Here is an 18,828-nt window from a genome sequence, read left to right as displayed (position 1 = left end):
CTCGACGTTTTTGTTTTGTTTTGGTTTTGTTTTTAATAGAAACCCGTTCTGTACCTGTGTGAGGAGGTTTGGATGAGTTTTACCCCAGAACTTGGCTCAGAAAAGCTGAGGGGAGGTTGCTTTGCCAGCAGGATGCCCCAGGCAGCATAGAGGCACGGGGGTGTGCAGCTGGGAGGGGAAGGGCTCTGGTAGGGGATGGGGGAAGGCTGTGCGAGCCCTTAATGCAGGGCAGGGCTTTGCTCTCAGACAGGTGCCTGAGCTCTGAGCTTCCCAGGATTTGGGCTTCGCTGAGCAGGGGAGGGAGGTGGGATTGCCGCAGGATGCGGCTGCTGGCGGCACTGGGCTGAGTCTGGGTGTGAGCCGAAGGAATGCGAGGTCAGCGCCAGGCGGCGACGGCTCAGGGTTGGATTTTTTGTCCTTTTTTTTTTCTTCATTTCATCATCTTCCCTTTTTCTTTTTTTTCCTCCCTCTCTTCTCCCCCTCTTCCCCCTCTTTTTTCTATTTCCTCCCCAACTCTCCTATTCCCCCTCCCCCTCTCCCCCTCTCCCCTTCCCTTTTTCTTCCCTATTTCTTTTCTCTTTTTCTCTCCTTTCCTTTCCCTTCCTCCCTTTTTACCCCCCTTCCCTTTTTCTTCCCCCTATTTCTTTTCTCTTTTTCTCTCCTTTCCTTTCCCTTCCTCCCTTTTTACCCCTTCCTTCTTCCTCTCCTGCCCTTCTTTTTTACTCTTTGCCTATCATGCATCAGCCCCAGGGAAAACTCCTTCATTACTTTCTCCCCTCCTCGGTCCCACAGGAGGGATCAGGACAAGCAGAGCCCCTTCCCAGCCCTTCCTCTGCCCCTCATTGCCCTGCCCAACCCAGCTCCCTTCTGCCCCCCCTGCGCTGCAGCAGGACCTCAGGTCACCAGGAGGAGGGACAGATTTCCCCCCCCCCCCACCTCCGGAGCTGTAATCGTGAGCTGCAAAGTGTTGTCCAAACAGAAGCTTTGGTTTATATATATTTTTGTTGGATGGTGTGTACATTTCCAGAAGTTTTTGTCTGATATTTGCGAGGTTTTTTTTATATATGTGAAAATAAAGTACCGAGTTCAAAGCTTGGTTGCTGGCTTTGTTCCTGGGGGTGGTGATGCTCTGCTTCGTTCCGTGGGGTTCCCAGTGCTGGGAATGGCTGAGATCCCATTATTTCTGGCCTCTGTAGATACTAATAACTATTACTAATTAATAAGTAACAGTTTTATTAGAGACCAGCAAATTGTAACCTGATTGGCTTCACAGGAGCCCACTGGAACCGTGAGCATCTCCTTGGGCCTGAGTTACACAGTGGGAACCAAACCCCAGTGTCTGTTAGACCAGAATTTACCCATGTGGACAATTCAAGCCACTTATTTCATGTCCAGTTGACCCTCTGTGTCCTCATTTGACCTCTGTGACCTCATTTGACCCCAGTTAACCTCATTTGACCTTTAGGACCACTTATTTTCCTTGAGTTGACCTCGCTTGACCTCTGAGTCCTCATTTGACCTCTGTGACCTCATTTGACCTTTAGGATCACTTATTTTCTGTGATTTGACCTCATCTGACCTCTCTGACCTCACCTGACCTCTGTGACCTCGTTTGACCCCAATTAACCTTGTTTGACCCTTAGGCCCACTTATTTTCTGTGATTTGACCTCATTGGACCTCCCATTTTCCTTGAGTTGACCTCACCTGACCTCTGTGACCTCGTTTGACCCCAGTTAACCTCGTTTGACCTTTAGGACCACTTATTTCCCGTGATTTGACCTTGCTTGACCTCTGTGACCTCACCTGACCTCTGTGTCCTCGTTCAACCCCAATTACCCTCTTTTGCCCCTTTCTGCCCACTTATTTCCTGTGACTTGACCCCACGTGAGCTCATCTGAGCCCTGTGTCTTCACCTGACCCCCAATTAACTGGTCACCTTCATTTGGCCACATGGCAGCAGGCCCTTTGCCCATCAGTGCATCACAGTGTAGCAGAGACGAGGCAACTCTTCCCAACCCTGTTGGACCCCACAGTCCCTCATGCTTCCATGTAAGCCCACCACACACAATTCAGGGCAGGCAGTGTTTGAGGAGCATCTCTGCCCACCAGTGGCTCACAGGCCCAGCAGGGTTCATTGGGCACAGCCTCACCAAGTGCATTCATTCGGCCTCAGGAGAGCCCTAGATGTGCTGCACTGTGCATGCATACACATCACCTTCAGTTCTTCTCATCCCTCCATCCAATCTTCTGCATTTCCCAGCTGTGTAGGAGACATAAAAACAAGATGTGGTAACTGTAAGAAGAGATCAATGCCTGCTGTGACAGACCAGTGGAATCTGTGAGAGGCAGACGGGCTCCACAGAGTGGGACTGATGCTTCAGCATCTCCCAGACCCCAACCAGCACAGCAGAGCCCTTTTGTACTCCTTTAATAGCAACAAACCTGTTGCTGGGACTCTCAGACTCACAGCTCCTCATGGATTCTGTAACCTGTTAATTGGGATCAGTACGACACGTGCTCTATTAGCACTTACCAGCATTAACTCCCCAGCCCAGGCTTGGGGCCTCTGATCAGGCAGACTCCAGCTGCATGTTCCCCCCTCACAGAACCAACACAACGCAGCCCATCTGCTACAACAAAGGAAATTTTATTTAAAAATAAAACTTTGTTTCGTTTCCTTTTCTTTTTTTCTTTTTTACTGACACAGGTGAACGAAATCCCAAAGAAGCTCTTAGTGGGCAGCATACGAGAATGGAAACAATTAATAAATAACATTAGTATAACCTCTAAACATTAACAATGCATTTGCAAACAAAATGAGGACTTTAAACCAAGTGAACCTTAAAGCTCAGCTACTCTCTGTAAGAATATTTACCTTCTGTTTTTCCTTATTCTTTACAGATCTGAAAGGATTAAATACTGCTATTATATTTTATATTAATGACACTATTATACTTCTTTTTAAAATATTTTTTTTTTCGTGAAAATCTCAACATTTTTTAACACTGATATTATACAAATGGGTATTTGCCATTCAAGAGAAACAACAACCGTTCCTCCCCCTCTAGGAGTTTCAAAGAAAGAAAACAAGCTTTCTAGGAGGAACTTGAAGGATAAGCTTCCTTATTTCCCCTCTGATTTCCAATGTGGCACCTTGAAAGAAGTGCCCAGGGAGTTGCATTTGTAATTGCTCAACTGGAAAACAAACAGAGGAATCAACAAGCAAACAAAAACCAGGTACAGCAAACGACCCGGCCTCAGGATGAGCTGCAGCAACGCAGGAAGCAGCAGGCTGCTCTCCCAGGGCAGGGCTCAGCAAAGGGTGAGCAGCAAAGGCCTTCTGCACAAAGCAGGGCTGCTGGGAGGCTGCGAGCCTAAACCTGCATCTCATGCAGGGACTTGCAGGGCAGGGCAGGGCAGCAGATGAGCTCCAGCACACTGCTGCCAGGATCTGTCTCCCTGCAGAGCCCCGTTCAGCTGTGGTGGCATCCAACTCACCAAGTCAGCAGGGCAGGCGGACGACGCGTGCTGCTTCCCTGCTGCTCCCACACGCTCTGTGCCCCAGCCCTCACTGCACAAAGGGTTTTCTGCTTGCTTTGTGTCCTGCCTTGGCAGGTGGGGGGGGGGGGGGGAAACAGTATTTGTTATTGTGAGCAGAACTCGTATTTTGTTACAAGCAAAATCAATCTTGTTGCTACAATTCTACCACCTTCACGCTGAGCTCGGCGCAGCACCAAGCCACTGTTAGTAACAGGTAGAGCAGGAAACCTCCACAGCTGAAATGCTACACAACACAGTGTTGGAAGTGACAACTGCCCTCCTTTTCACACCTTTTAAAGTGATCTCAAAGGCAGCGTGGGGCTCTTTCTTTCCACAGAGGGATACCCAGCCCAGTGACACAGCATTCCCTTAAGAAAGGCACGAGACATTTGGGTTTCTCTTGCTCAAGTAGCGTCACAAAGTGATAGGATAAAGGATCTCAAGGATAAAGAACAAGGAGGTGAAGGGAAAGAAAGAGAAAATAGCATCAGGCTCACCATTCTGAAAGAAAAACAGTAAGAAAAATACACTGTACAGTGCCTGGGTGGACTTCACAGAGCACAGCCATAGAACACAGGCAGGACTCTGCTGCACGTCAGTGGTGCCAGCAAACGCTTACACATCTAAGGAAGAAAAGCCAAGGCTTAAGTTTCTTAACTCAGTCGGAGACACAAACAGTGCACAGAAAGGACACATGCAGAAAAATTAGTGATACATGCCACAAAGATTGCTCTCTCTAACCTCTAATACCTGGAACAACATCTGCAGGAACGTCCCCTGGCACACAGCCCCAGAGACAGGCCTGCATAAAGCTCTGCTAGGTGTGGGTTGTTCAGCATCACGGCCAGCCTGGAACCAAGGGCTAGCAGGGGATGGGGCATCACTGCTCCAGTGGCACATGCTGTGCAAGACAAGAGTTAAGGCTTTCCAGCAAGGTTGCACTCAGCTCCTTGCAGCCCTGGCAGCAGCTGCTCTGCCTGCGTGCTGCAGCTTCACGCCACACTTGAGCACACTTAGGCTGAGTTTACACAGCAAGGCAGAACTGAAGTGGCTCCAACACCAACACGGAGTGAGTGGCAGCACTGGAGAGGAGGGAAATAAAGAGCAGTGCTCCCTCGCAACACGCTTTTTATGTGGGTCTCCAGGGCAAAGCCAGAAAATAACTCCCAAGCACCAGGGCTGGATGGTCAGGCAATGTGCAGATGGGCAGCGAGAGCACGCAGGGCTGCCCAGGTACCTGCTGAGCAGGGCTGGTGCTGGGCTCGCTTCCCAAGAATCTGCTGCAGCCACAAGAACTGCAGGGCATCACTGAGCACAGGGAGAGCAGGGCTGGGTCAGGGCTCTGCTGCCTGCTGCACCTGTGGGCACAGGAGAGGGAACAGCCCTGCTTCCCCGAGCACAGCACGAACAGACATGGCCCCTCTGCCAGGCCAGACCCTGCTCTTGGCTGCCTGACCTCCCTGCAGCACTGCAGAGCTCGCTGCTGGCTGACAGCAACCTCAGCAGCGTGCTGCATTTGCAATTTCAGCCCCGGCTCCAAAATAGCAACAGCAGTGATGGCATCAAGCGTTGCACTTAAGAGATCTCCTTACAGCTTCAGAGAAATACAGAAAGGAGGGGAGTTAGGAGAGACTGCTCATGCTTTTAAACTGCCTGGACCCTGCGTTATCAATTTACAAAGCTGCAGATTTAGAGAAATACCAATACTCCACACAGAACAAACATTTGATGCTTAGTTTCCTATGCTAACATTAGTTAAGTCCCCTCTGCAAACGGCAAGCTGCTTCGCTCAGATCTGCAAGCAGCAACCAGATCCTTCAAAAGCTTCAACTGCATCCAACAGCCACCAGCACTCCAGCAATATTTCACGTTGTAACCCTTTGCCCAGTGACTGCTGCTGCCCTCCCAGTGATGCAAGTAATGCAGGACATGCTGTGCAAGGTGAGCAGCCCCTCGGTGCGCACACAGCACCGTTCATGTGTGACCTGCAGATCCTGCTCCATTTAAACCCCCTCCAGAGGAACTATGCCTCTCACACAGCAGGCATATTATGCACAGAGTTAAGGAGCTGAGTATGCAAGTCAGGTTTTTGCACAGTAACTGCCCGAGTACTGACTTGTAAAGCCCAGTGTGATTGTTTTACAAATGCAGAGGTTTCCCAGATCTGCTTCAACACAAGCTCTGGCAATTCCTTGGAGTAAGGGCAGTGCAAAGAAGAGCCCCTGTGTTGTTCTGATAGCCATGCAGAGAACCGCTGCGTTTACTGTACTGCAAAGCAGGTAAGATACCAACAAATACATCAGCTGCATCTACCAATCCCACAAAACAGCCTGGCACAAAGACAACCGGCTCCCAAGGAAGCTGTCTGAAGGAGACGATGGAATGTGCGTGAAGGCCACTGGTCTGCAACAGCCACCATGCAGTTAAGATAAATAAAACATCATTCCCAGGTGCAACATTCCTAGAGAAAGAGCACCCGGTGGTGCTGCTCGAGCCCAGCAGGGCTGCAATCAAGCTGGAGCACCGAAAGCACAAAAGGCTCAAGGCTACAAAAGGAGCAGCACAGCCAGTTCTCTGCTCTCAGCTCAGCTTCTTCCCACCTCTCCAAAACATGCAGAACTCTCAGCACATCTTGCTCCCTGGAATCTGGTGCTGCCAGCACAGCTGGCATGAGGACACTTACGACAGAAATCCAACTCCAAGATCCAAAATGCCTGGCAGATGCTGGTCAGGCTATCTCCAAGCAGAAAAGGACAACTCAAATCATAGGCAATAAATGCTACTGTTACAGGTAAGAGGGAAACGCCGTGGCAAACAGGAAGCAATCAGGCGATTTCTTCCAAGGTCTCCTATTAATTCCCAGCAGAAAGTGACCTCTCAACTGCTCTAAAAAGCCTGAGCCAGATACACAGCAGCGAACAGGTCCAAACCTAAGTACCATGAACCACAGGACACACCACACCGACCCGGAGACTTTGCTTCTCAGAGCACTCACTTAGAATTCACAGCACAACACACTCCCCCCAGCCTCCAGGGCATCAGCTCCGGGATCCCTCAGTACGAAACCTTCCTCTACTGACACCCTGGAAATAAATCTGTTCTCTCAAACAAGAGGTAGGGGTAAAGGACTCCAAGACACACACTGTATAAAACACCATTCCGCTCCATTCCGTTTCACTGCTTTGAAATCTGGAACCACAAAAACCTGATAACTGATTCTCTTAAGAGGCAGGGCTGACCTCCGCACGAAGTCTCTAAAGGAACCCCCTTCCCCTTTGGTGAGTAGCCGGGCTACGGCTGCCCAGGCAGCTGGTCCACAGAAGCTCTAGGTGTGGAGGTAATGTGCTATGTGGCCACGTGTGCAGGGGAGGAAATGGAAACAAACTCACGGAGAATATTCTTGGCCATTTCAATATTGTTATGTGCAATGACCAGAGCTTTCTGAATGTCCTGATATGAGTAGCCTTGGCTCATGAGGTTCTCAATCTCGCTGGAGAGCTGCAGTGACGCCCCGGTGCTGCTGCTGGCTGCTCCTGGCTGGCAGCTCCCTGCTTTGCGCTCAGAATTGATTCTCCGTGGCAGCGGCTTCGGAGGCCTTTCTGGAACTTGAGAGCCATCCGAAAAACCTGGAAGGGGAAACAAAGGAGTCAGTTTGGGAAAGGGCACGTGACTCTTGCTTGGAACACGGAATGACGTCAGACTGGTAAGTGGCACTTAAACATGGCACTGGTGCTGCTCTCTCCACTCAGCCCATCGACCCACTCAGCGTCACAGATCAGATCAGCTTCCCTCGCTGGACGCAAAGGCAGCCACAGGGATTCATTATTTGGTGGGCACATCAGGCTCATTTATTAAACTAAAACTAAAGAAAAATTTGGCCGGGGGGGGCATGCATCCATGTAAGCAGAGCTCAGGCATCAGACTTGGTGTGAGACGGAGTGCTGCTGTGATAAAACAGCGCAGGGAATCCACAACAGACTGCACCAAACCTACTTTGCAAATGATGAATATTTGACATCACCTTAAAGAACGCTGTATTCACCTTCCTCAAGGTGCTCAGCATGGAGTTCTCTAACAGCTGAACTCGCACACAGCACACAAACCTGGAAGGCTAAGAATGCCCACACAATCCCTCTTTAGGAGTGGGCAGTGCTGGTTAGGGATGAAGCAGCCATTGTGGAGCTTTTCTAAAAGACTTCTACCAAAAGCACTACGACAGAGGAAACAAATTCACTGAGGCTTCCTCACCAACCACAACGCAGGTCATCTCCCTGATCCTCAGAGCACAAGCTTCTTACTCATAAAAAGCTTTTTGTACGCTGGAGAGAAAGGACTACCCTCTCCTCTCCCCCAAACTGTCTTTTGAAATAGCTGTTTCAGCTTGAGCTGGTTCAAATTTCAGACACCACTGGTCAATTTCAAAGGGCGACAACCAGCTCAGCTTTTTTGGTAAATGATTAAGAAACTAAATTGTAGAGCACAAAGCATGAGAACATCAATCTGCCAAAATGTATCCCATAGAAGTCAGGCTTGCTTAGCACCAGGCTTCAGCAGCAGCCAATACCCAACTTTTCAGACAAGGGCAGATGCTTCCCAGAGCACTAACATCAGCGTTTTTCATGCGCAGATCTCCTACCACTACAAAGCAGAACAGCAGCACTATCATTTCAGGGTTGTATAAACAAGGAAGGGTCAATGATTAAGCTCAGTTGTTCATCTGGGAGCAGCATGTGAGCTTCCATTGCACTTCTTCTCCCTGCCAGCCATATTCTACAGACACAGTGACAAAGGCAGGGAGCAGGGAGGAGTGGCAGCAGCTGAACATTTATCTGAACTAATAAACTCTTCTCCGAGCCGAAGAAGAGAAAGCTCCAAAAAAGGGAGCTCGTGAAGCAGGTGAATAGAAAACGCACTGGGACAAGCAGCCTTGGGTACGGGAGGCTCAAGGAACAAGAAACTCGTTCCTCTTACTTGGCAGATGGCCAGAGTTCAGACGTGCTGAAGCCCAGAGCACCCAACAGGAAGTTTCAGAGCTTCCTTTTGCGCTGCAGGGCAGTCGTAGGGAAGAAGCCAAGCATTATTCACAAATGCTCTTGGACACACGAGGCTCTGGTTTCCCCTTGGTGAACGTGTCTCACAGCCAGAAGGACAAGATGTCCCCTGCTTTTTCTTTGGGGACAAAAAGCTGACCTTGCTGAGCCACTGCCTGCTCGCTTAAAGACACTGAGAGCATCGAGCAGTGCACTTGTGCCATCTGCTGGCAACCACCCCCTTGGAGCCAGGCAGAAGCCAGGCCAGCCATGCAATCTGCTGCCTGAACAACTAGAAGTAATGTTCTGAAGTTCTGCTTCATGTCCTAGTACGAAACAGATGCCATGTCCTGTAGGACAGAGTAGCTTAAGGATATCCCTCAAGCTGAGAAAAGGTTTTGCTAACTGAGATTTAATCATGATTTGCTAGCTCAGTGAATGAGTCAGGAAGAGCATTTCGAGTCGTAAACCAAACTGAACAATCAAGGTCCAGTGTAATTCTGCTTCGTAACGCTGATTTTACAGCCTGCACACAAAGCCTTGAGTCAGTGACAGACATTTCAAGCGCACCAAGCCACCAGTACCCACAAGAACATCCACAATACAGCTGTTCTCTAACCTGTCACTGGGTCATTTTCCAAAGACATTCGGCTGAAGGCAGGTGTGGCATTGGAGATATCAGACAGTGTGCGACGAGCAATGGCAACTGGCAGTGGTGGCTTGGGGATATCGTAGCCATCCTCTTCATTTTCTGACTCCTCAGGGCCGTTGCTGGCAGTGGCTGCTGCCAGATCCCCTTCATCTGGAACAAGAGAGGCAGTCTGAGCTCTGGGGCCAAGCAGAGCCTCTGGCTCTCAAGGCAGACTCTGTTCCCGTGTCCGCAAACACTGACAGGACACAGAACTCAGGCTCTGCTGCCAAGAACCCATATTCAATGGGAGCTCTTTCCAGAAGGTAATACACGATGAAAAATGTTTACCATACATGTGGGCTGTCAACTGCTGCAGCTGCCTACAGCAACTGAGCCCAGAAAACAAAGTCTTCAAAACAGCAATTCTGTTTAACAACTGCTGGATGTTTTTACAGTACATTCCAGCTATGCTTCTCACTAACATCTCCACACACAATTCGTAGTGCACAGACACAAATGCTTCCAACATCACGGCTATTTTAACAGCAAAAGCACGTAACATTTAGCACAAAGAGCTAAATGCTGTTCCAGCTGGTACTGCGGTCAACTCATTGCATCCCAGCAGTTTGGTTTTGGTGGGGTTTTTCTTAGCACACCCACTCACCAGAAGTGTTGATGGTCTCAAAAGCAGAGGGCACTGCTTGGGAGTGAATGTTGTACATTGCTTCATACATACAGCCGTCCGCCTGCCGGTCGCACTCCAGAACTCTGGGGGAGAGAAAACACATTCTGCAAAAGAGCAGCAGCCACATTTCATTTCCAGTTCGCTGTGCTACTCTCGATCTGGTGAATGTCACCAGGGAAAGCCAGCTAACGGAGAAGGCAAAACCTCCACCCTGCTAAACAAATACCCCAGAGCAGCAAGGAGGAAGGACAGCACGTGCAAAAAGATCCTCACCGCAAACTCTGAGTCATTTCCAAAGGCATTTTGATCTCTGGTTTTTGTACAGCAGGACCCGGAGGCACCACCGGCAGAGAGGAGGGTGACATGTATTCAGTGTCTTCATCGCTCTCAGACTGTTCCCCAGGAGGCAGTTTTGGTACAGGCAGTGGTCTGGAGCCAGAATAAACAAGATATCAACACCAGAAAAAAAACCAAACCAACATTTACACTAAACCCAATTAATATCAACGCGTCCTTTCAAAGCCAGAGCTGAAGGAACAAGCAGTCACGTTACATTAACACTGTCTAGAGAAATAATCTGGCTTTTGGTAATTCTCAGCAGCCCAGCTGCAAAGTCACTCTGACACAAGGTCATTAAGCAAAAAGCAGTTGACAGCACATCGTACATCACCTGCTTTGCAATGTGCATTTAAAAAGGCCAACTCAGAAGGGAATTTATGAGAGAGCTAGTGGCAACCGTAGCCTGTTTCCTACTGCCACAGCCAAAGGCAACCACTCAGCCACAAACCTCTGGATGCTGATTTCATCTCCTTTCTCTAGGTTGTGTGTTTTGAATAGTCCATCTTCGCAGACTGAAACTGAGGCTGGATAGAGCTGTGTCAGACTCTGCCTCTGCCACCAGCATGCAGAGAGACCTACAACTACCTTTCTGTAATTTATGAAAGAACGTGGTTTGCAAGAAAACAGCCTACCTGGCAGCTAAGGAGTAGATAGCATTGGCAGATGAGGAGGGTTTAATTTTGGGATGCTCACATTCTGAGGTTGCCGGTGGACCCGTGTTCAAGCTCTGAAAGAAAAAATGCCAACCCAGGAATTAGAAATGCCAGGTCTACCAATGCAGCTGCAAAGCTGTCAGCCAGCCACCCAACATGCCCTCCTGGGGAATGAAACACCCCCATTTATCCAAAAGCATTTACTGACACTTTAGAAATTCAGCAGTTCTGTGTTAGTTTTCCCTTCCTGAGAAGCACAAGCAGAGTTTTTCTCCTCTAGCCAACTGCCTGTTTACACAAGAACCAAAGGCTCTCTTATCTTTGAGACTCCAATGACTTTGTCAAACTCAGCTGAAATTGGCCCAAAGGCCAAAATGTTAATAAGGGAAAAGAGGAAAAGGATGTAGAGAAGCATATACACACAGAGACAGAATCACAGATCACAGAATCACCAAGGTTGGAAAAGACCTCCATGATCATCTAGTCCAATCGAGTGCAACAGAGTGACAGCTGCACTGGTGTCAGCTTAGCATGGCTAAAAATGTATTTGTTTCAGTTCCTATTTTTCAAGAAAGCTGGAGATTTTTAAAGGAAAAAGTAGGCAAATGGAATCAAAGGAAGCCAAACTGCTTCAGGTTTCTCTTAGAGCGCAGTATGTTGGACCACCAAGTTCTAGATCATGACATTATTAATAGCAGCAGACCCAAATTTAACTCCGATTTTACTTTGTTAATCATTGCTACTGTGTGCAGGTTTTACAGGACTGAAATCTGACATGTGTGAACTGTGCTTTTTCAGCAGACCAGCTCCTATAGGAAAACAGCCTCTGTTTTTCAAAATCCAAAGGTGAACAGGAATCGTGAAATTGTGGCTCACGACTGCTCAAAGGTGACTGCAGGACACGCTGAGACTTCAGCCCTGCTCCCAAGAGGCAGGAAAGCACATCCCTAAGAAGTCCTCTGGTTGTTCTCTCTTGCCTGGCAATCACCAGCTCCCTTCTGCCTCTCCCTTGGCACAAGAACGCCCTGTTCTGATGCAAATGAGAAAAGGGCACCTTGGCTGACTCAGTTCCCCACAATCTGCCTTCACCTCCACTAGATCCACTCACCACTGGATTGTCCAGGCTGAGCGTGCTCCCAAGCCGATGGCTTTCAGGCCTGGAATCCATTTGAGAGGGCAAGGAGAAAGGAAGCGAATGCCTGTTTGTCAGTTCTCTCCCAGGCCAATGGTCAGCGGGGCTGTGAGCCACAGATGGGGCTTTTGGAATGGGTCGGGAGGGCCAAGGATCCCCCTGACGGTTGGAGGGCACAGGGGGTGGTTTGTCCCTTGCAGGGCAGTCTGCTGGGGTGCAGGGCAGGGGCCTCCTCTGCGGCCGAGCGTCGGTGCCGATGGAATGCGGTCTGTCTGGAGGCGGTGGTGGAGGGAGATCTCGGAGCGTGGGTGGGATGGGCAGAGGCTTGTCTTTGTGAAGGGTACCAGGAACAGCCTGGAAGGCAGAGGAATGTAAAAACATGGCTGAGCAAAGGTAGTTCTGATACGAAACAGAAAAAGGTGGGCAGAAGGTTTGGGTTTGTTTCTTTTCTACGAGAGGTTATCTCAATGGATAAGGAATAATGCCAAGTGAACCCTCCAGAAACACTTCTCTGCAAGCTTGAGAACACAGTATAACTACATGCAGCTGCAACAGCTAGGCACTGAACACACCAGTCATCTTTCTTGAAGGAAAAAACACTCTCAAGGCAGCCCTGGATTGGATTCCAAACAAAGAACATCCATCATTTCAAAAAAACTTCTGCTGCAGCTTATTTACAGTTGCCATTCATCAGTCAGCAAGTCACATAAATGCTTATTTTTTTCTGTCTGGACTTTCAACTTGATCACCCAAACCAGCTGAAGAGCTGCTGCTGTATCTCAGCAGCCAATGAATGAATACCACCAAGATCACAGTGCTGCCTTCTGCTCATCTATCATAGAACAGCTCATCTCTCCCAGTCACACACATTTCATTCCATTCTTACTTCTCTATCAGTGGAAAAGTTTGGAAGAGAAGAAAAACTGGGACAGGCTTGTGACACCTTTCCATATCTAGCCACTAGCTAGAGCAAGATACAACTGCAGCTTCCAGGGCCACAGGCAGCAGTGATTGGAGGCTGAAAATCAGTAAAGGCAATAATCATCACTCGGTCGTTCACCCAAAGTGATCGAGCACTTCAGGTTAGGATAATCTTCCTTCTATCAACTGTTTGGATGAGTGAGATAGGAAATAGAGACTCTCCAGCAATGAACTCCAGAAGGAAGCATTCACCTTCAGCACAGACTAAGCTCTTGTGGGGAACTAGGAGGAAAGTGGCCTGACAGAAAGAATGCAAAGCCTGGTGTGAAAGCACTTAGGGACGGCACAGAGAACGCACAGCATTCAGCAAAATGCTTTCCTTCCCATCTGCCCTACCAAAATTACACCTGAAAGGGCAAGAAGTGTGCTTTACCTTTGAAGAAGTGCTGGGGCTGGAAGCCCCAGGTGGATTGGACACTCGCTGCTGCAGAAGATCCAGTCGTGGTGGCACAGGAGGAAGGGTGGCCTGTGGAGCTACTGAGAACGGGGAAGGAGGACGCTCGACCTGAAAGAGAAGACTGGGAAAATCAACAACAAAATCCAGCAGAACTGTTTTCTAGAGAGGCTTTCAAGCTCTCTGACTTTTATTGGCTTTGGTAATAGATGACTATAATAACAACAACCATACACTAGCAAATTAAGGTAATTTCACAGCACAACAGCATTTGACTTGCAGCAAACAACCACAAATGCATGCTTAGCAGGGGCACAATAAAACACAAGCTGTTTTGCTGGAGTGCCAAACCCTCCTTGCTGAGCCCTGAGCAGCAGCAAGCTTGCTTCCTTTTCAACACAAGAGGGCACATCTGCTGCAAAACCTCCTTATCACTGCAGGCACTGCTGTGCAAGCTGCCTCAACTACAGCGTCGTGGCTGTTGCAGCAATCATTAATGTGCACCAAAACGTCCATTTTTGTCCCTGCAAAGCTGTTTTTTTTTTACCTAACAGAACAGTGCCTCTTCTCCTCTTTTTAGAAAATGTTTATTTTGTGAGAAAGGTTAGTGCTTGGTAACTGCAAATCTTTATACATGTTTGAACTCACTAATGCTAACAAATGTGGAATACTAGCCTGCTGCAAACCGCAACAGGATGTCACATCAAGGAAACTCTGCTTTGCTTCCCCAACCTATGTATACAAAAACAATCTCCAGGAATACAGTTTACAGAATTTCACAGGGTAGAGGCTGAAGAGAAATCTGACCATAGGTTAACATTGTAGAGCAGGAAAAGCAGCTTGTTTTAATGGGTCTGACTATGGAGAATTAGCCAAATTCAAAACCACCTTCCAATGGAGCAAAACAATGCTTCAAAACTGTAGACGTGCAGGAGCAGCAATATGCACTGAGAAAAGAATGTTCAGAGACCCATGAAGTATCCCTGCCCTGCACACAGATCCTGGAAGGAAGGTGCACTAATGGCAGGGAGCTATCAGACCTTTATTATACAGTTTTATCAGACACCATATAAAAAGATGACGGTCAAATTGTCTTCCTCAGCAAAACAGCCTGCCCTCTACCCTGTTAGTCATCACGACCTTGGGAAGACTGTGACTGGTTGGCTGCAGTGATCACTGAACAAAACAGACAAACTTTTGCTGATATGAGCGAACCAGCGCACACCGAGGCGACCTTACTTTGGTACCAGCGAGTTCTTTCATCATGAAGAGGGAATCATCAGCTCTGTCATCGTCATCATCATCGTAGTTGGGTGAGGGAGTCCCTTCTGCACCTTGCCGTGACAATCCTCCTCCTCCTCTGGGGTCGAATGGGTCTACAACAATTGGCTCCGTGCCTTTGATTTCACAGCGGCAAAAAGGACAACCCTGTCCCTCTGATTCCTTCAGGGCAGAGGAGAGATCTGTTACAACCACCATTAAGACGCAGAGATTAAATACACGGTTAATATACAGGCAGGTTGAAACCTGCTTTTTGGCAGGTACACAGAGGATGAGAGAAAAGCAAACTGTGCTAGGAATATGGAGGATTTTCTCTCTGGAGTAGAAAAACAACTTCTTAGCAAGTCCTTGCACTTCTTGGCCATATACTGAGATAGAGCATCTGAGCAGCTCCTCCCTGGGCAAGAGAAGCTAGCACTGACATTTCTGAACTACGAGCTCATGTCCCCTCATCTCCATACCTGAAGGAAACAGAACAGGAGGACAGGAAACAGCGTTTCTGTAGGAAAGCAATTAGTCTCACCCAGGGAGACAAACAAGAGGCAACGCCTCACCTGCCATGCAGTGAGACAGGATGTGCACATCAGATGGCCACATGGTTCAATCTTCACATCCTTGTCGTTTTCAGCACATATTTTACACAGCTGGAACGTGGAGCCCATCTCACAGTACAGTTCGTATTGTTCCTTGGAGAAAAGATGGACAGATGTTGTGGATACTGTAAAACAAGCTGCAGGATTTATCTCAGCTACAAGAAATCCAAGACAAAATGGGCACAATAGACACAGAAGAAAGTGGACTTCAGGTTTTCCCAGATTTTCATTCAGGTGTCCCAAGACTGGGAATGAAGGGTTTGAGGGTGGATAACACCAAAGAATCAATCTGTTGCAGAACATTCTAAATAAATAATTTAAAGTCTGTGAGCAGAAAGCTTTGCAATCTCTCTGCCCAGCCCTACCTTTCATTGACTTCTGCAACTCCTTCAAGATACAGTAAAGCAGCCTTAAAAACAAGCTTTAGGATACTGAGTGTGACAGGGCAGGACAGAAGACTTCGCTCACCTGTGTGACTTTAATGTGGTCCTGAGGTGTGGGCTCACACAAGCCAGTCAAGTCAGGGTTCTGATTCCGGCCATCAGGAAATAAATAACTGCAAACAGTTGAGGAAAAATAATATCTCACTCTGTATGTACATACATGCACACATGCACATGGACATAAGGTTTCTTTTCAGGGAGGGAGAGGAAAGGAAGAATGAGGGTGAGAACAAAGGGGAGGGAATTCAAGGTACTCTTAATTCAAAAGAAGTTTTGCAAGAATTTCCTTATCAGACAGAAAACAAACATGCCATTCTTTACTGCAGAAAGAAGCTTGTTTTCCTCCCTGGGAGCAATTATACTCTTCTTAAATCATTCCACAGTGAAATTGTAATTATCCAGAGTGAGAAAACTGAAGTCACAGTATCACTTAAGCACAAGTTAGGGAGCCAATTACAAAAGAGTCTGTGATGAGGAAAACACTGACACACACTTATTGTCTGCTCTTGCAAAGGACAATACAGCTCCCAGTATGAATGATAGTTGTCTGAGTATTCTCAAGTGCCACAGCATACAAATTGTTCCACTGACATCAATTCACTTGCTGGAAGGGTTTTCCTGAATCAAGGTCTAAATAAAAAGGAAGAGCTGAGAGATGTTCAGCAGGGGCTGAGTGATGTCAACAGCGATTGCTTGACCTCTGCAACACGCCGTGTCTCCCAAGAAGAGATGATGTGTGACGAGCCCTGCAGGTGCACTTCACCATTCAGCTGACTTTGTGGCAGCAGGATGAAGGAGTACAACACAAACTCACAGTAAGGAACAGCAGAAGTTACTTACAAGCCTTCCCTGAAGCCGTCAATCAATGCTTGAAAAAGAGGTTTGTTGTGAGGGATGGTCTGAAGAATGTTCCCATCTGCAGTGACATATCCAATGGCCCACTGACCAAGTCGGGTGCAACTCAATCGAAAAATGTAACTGAAAACACAAAGGAAAAGGAACTTCAGTTTGGACTGGAACAGGCAGAAAGCATGAGATGCCAAGTTGGCCTTTGCCTATCTCAAGACAGCAAATAAAAGCTAGTAGGAATGACCGGATGATTTATACCAGCTTTCCTCACTTTACCCCCAGGCAGATCAAAGGAGAACTTTGCAATCTGATACAAGGTGAGAAAAGCATCCAAGCAATGGCCTCCATGTGAAATTAAACACAGGATCCACAGCAAGAAACTTTGGCATCTTCATAATCATTTGCTTCAAATTAATTTCAGGAAAGAAAAAAAACCATCAGACTACACAAGGTTTCCATTTTTAAAGCCTGCACAGAACTTAAAGCATACTAACAACCTCCAGAAGGGAGCACTTGACCCCTCCTCTGCATAAAGAGAAATCTGTCAGCTCTGTTGCACGGGGCCACATTCGACCCAGGACGCTGGGCAGCCCAAATTTACTCATTCCACAGATCTCTGTGTCATGCTCCTGCCTGAGTGAGCTGCTATGAAACTTGTGCAGGTAAGCCACGACACAGAGGAGAATTGCTGAACCCAGGACAAGCTAGAGCTTTGCATAATTAACAGAGGAGGACAAAGACAAAACCAAACCCATCTCCTCAGCCAGTGCCGTAATCAGCAGTGTTAGAAGTAGCTACCAGAAAGGCCAAGCACCAACCTGCCAGGTTTGTGAATGAATTTCTGAAGCCGGGCTTTCACCTCATCATACGTTAGGAATGCCATATAACCAGGATGAGTCACTGCTAGGCTATTCCAGTTCCTGAGCAAAGAGGACCATGGCTAGAGAAACAACAAAGAAATATATTAACCTAAAAGGCATCAAGACATACAATACTCCTTAATCAAAGGGCTCAGAGCTTCACTTAGAACAGGAGGTCTCCTATCCCGCCATCAATCCCATAGATGACCAAAAGCCTACACCCTCCTGCAGCACCTCAGCGTTGGATTTTCTCTGGTCAGCAATAAAGATATTAGCTCAGAAGGACCTTCATCAAAACTCCTTTAAAAACGAGGGAGAGGTCACTGACATCACAGAAAGCTCGAGAAGGACTGCTTCTTCAGAGCAAACGACTCGTTCCTGAGACAGGGACAGAGATGGGAACTTGGGAAGATTATGCAGAAACCACGGCCAGCCTGATCCCATCCCTGACTTCCTCATGGCCTCAGGAACGTGACCTCCCTCCTCTGTCATGGTTTCACTGTGTGTAAGAAGCTTGTGACTCGAGCCACCTAACCTCACTCGGGTGCGGCATGGACTTCTGCCCAGTCCAAGATCTGAATCAATGAACCAGCACACACACGTTAGGTTTCCCCCCAGAAGTGATGCGTGACGACAGATTGAAAACTTTCCGTTCTGAAAAGTGCTGGGACATCTAAATCTCATCCCATTTTCCCAAACTTCTCAACTTACCCAAAACGACACCTCTCCCTAACGACCCTGTATCTCTTGGTACAATACTCTTTTATGTACCACAGCTGGAAAAAGTGCAGAATGAAATCAGATACACTGCAACACCAAACATGGGGATTTTTCATCTAGACGTTTCTTAATTACAACCCACTCTATCACATGGGAAAAAGCAAGCCAGAGCCAAAGAAGTAAGTGTTTGTTCCTGTAAATACCCATTTGCACCATCAAAAGCTGTATTTCAGAGCTCAGAACTATTAAAGACCACGGGCTAGAATTTTACTTGCTATTAATATCCCTTCAGCAACACAAATACTTCTTGCACACAGAGCACAGAACGCGTCTGCAACATCCTGGCTGTGTCAGTTCAAAAGCTAGGAAACCTAAATCTCCATGCTATGATCCATCCTGAACGTCCCCCTACGGAAAATAAATCTGACAAGAACGAAATGGATATGAGGAAAGATGGACCGATAAACTCAGCTTCACGTTTCCTGAAGCTGTGTCAGAACTTTGGTCTAAAAATGACTTCTGAAAGGGGAAAAACTGATTCATGGGAGGATACAAAATGTGCCTTACATTTGGTTAGAATCTAAATTTAGAAAACTTTTTCTTCTCCAACCAAAAATATCAAATGCTCCTATGTGATTTAACTACCAAGTGTTTTAAGAACTGCTCGGGGGTGAGGGGCAAGAAGACAAAATCCTT

At 47.6% G+C, this 18,828-nt stretch overlaps 1 protein-coding gene across 1 annotated transcript in view; it reads right to left on the bottom strand.

Annotated features, from left to right (window-relative positions):
- Positions 1-6,886: 6,886 nt before the first annotated feature.
- CBL (Cbl proto-oncogene) overlaps positions 6,887-18,828 on the bottom strand; it is a gene marked incomplete at both ends in the record, with an annotated part of 31,014 nt that continues 19,072 nt past the window's right edge. Inside the window, 12 exons of the mRNA XM_079545748.1 lie at positions 6,887-7,167; positions 9,191-9,373; positions 9,867-9,970; positions 10,161-10,316; positions 10,859-10,953; positions 11,988-12,365; positions 13,366-13,497; positions 14,626-14,829; positions 15,222-15,353; positions 15,729-15,816; positions 16,544-16,681; positions 17,371-17,492. Coding sequence (XP_079401874.1) covers positions 6,887-7,167; positions 9,191-9,373; positions 9,867-9,970; positions 10,161-10,316; positions 10,859-10,953; positions 11,988-12,365; positions 13,366-13,497; positions 14,626-14,829; positions 15,222-15,353; positions 15,729-15,816; positions 16,544-16,681; positions 17,371-17,492 — 2,013 coding nt within the window. The remainder of the gene's footprint in view (positions 7,168-9,190; positions 9,374-9,866; positions 9,971-10,160; positions 10,317-10,858; positions 10,954-11,987; positions 12,366-13,365; positions 13,498-14,625; positions 14,830-15,221; positions 15,354-15,728; positions 15,817-16,543; positions 16,682-17,370; positions 17,493-18,828) is intronic.

This window comes from Tetrao urogallus (genome assembly GCF_951394365.1).
Source record: "Tetrao urogallus genome assembly, chromosome: 22".
Taxonomy (NCBI): domain Eukaryota; kingdom Metazoa; phylum Chordata; class Aves; order Galliformes; family Phasianidae; genus Tetrao; species Tetrao urogallus.
This window is presented reverse-complemented; position numbering and strand designations above follow the sequence as displayed.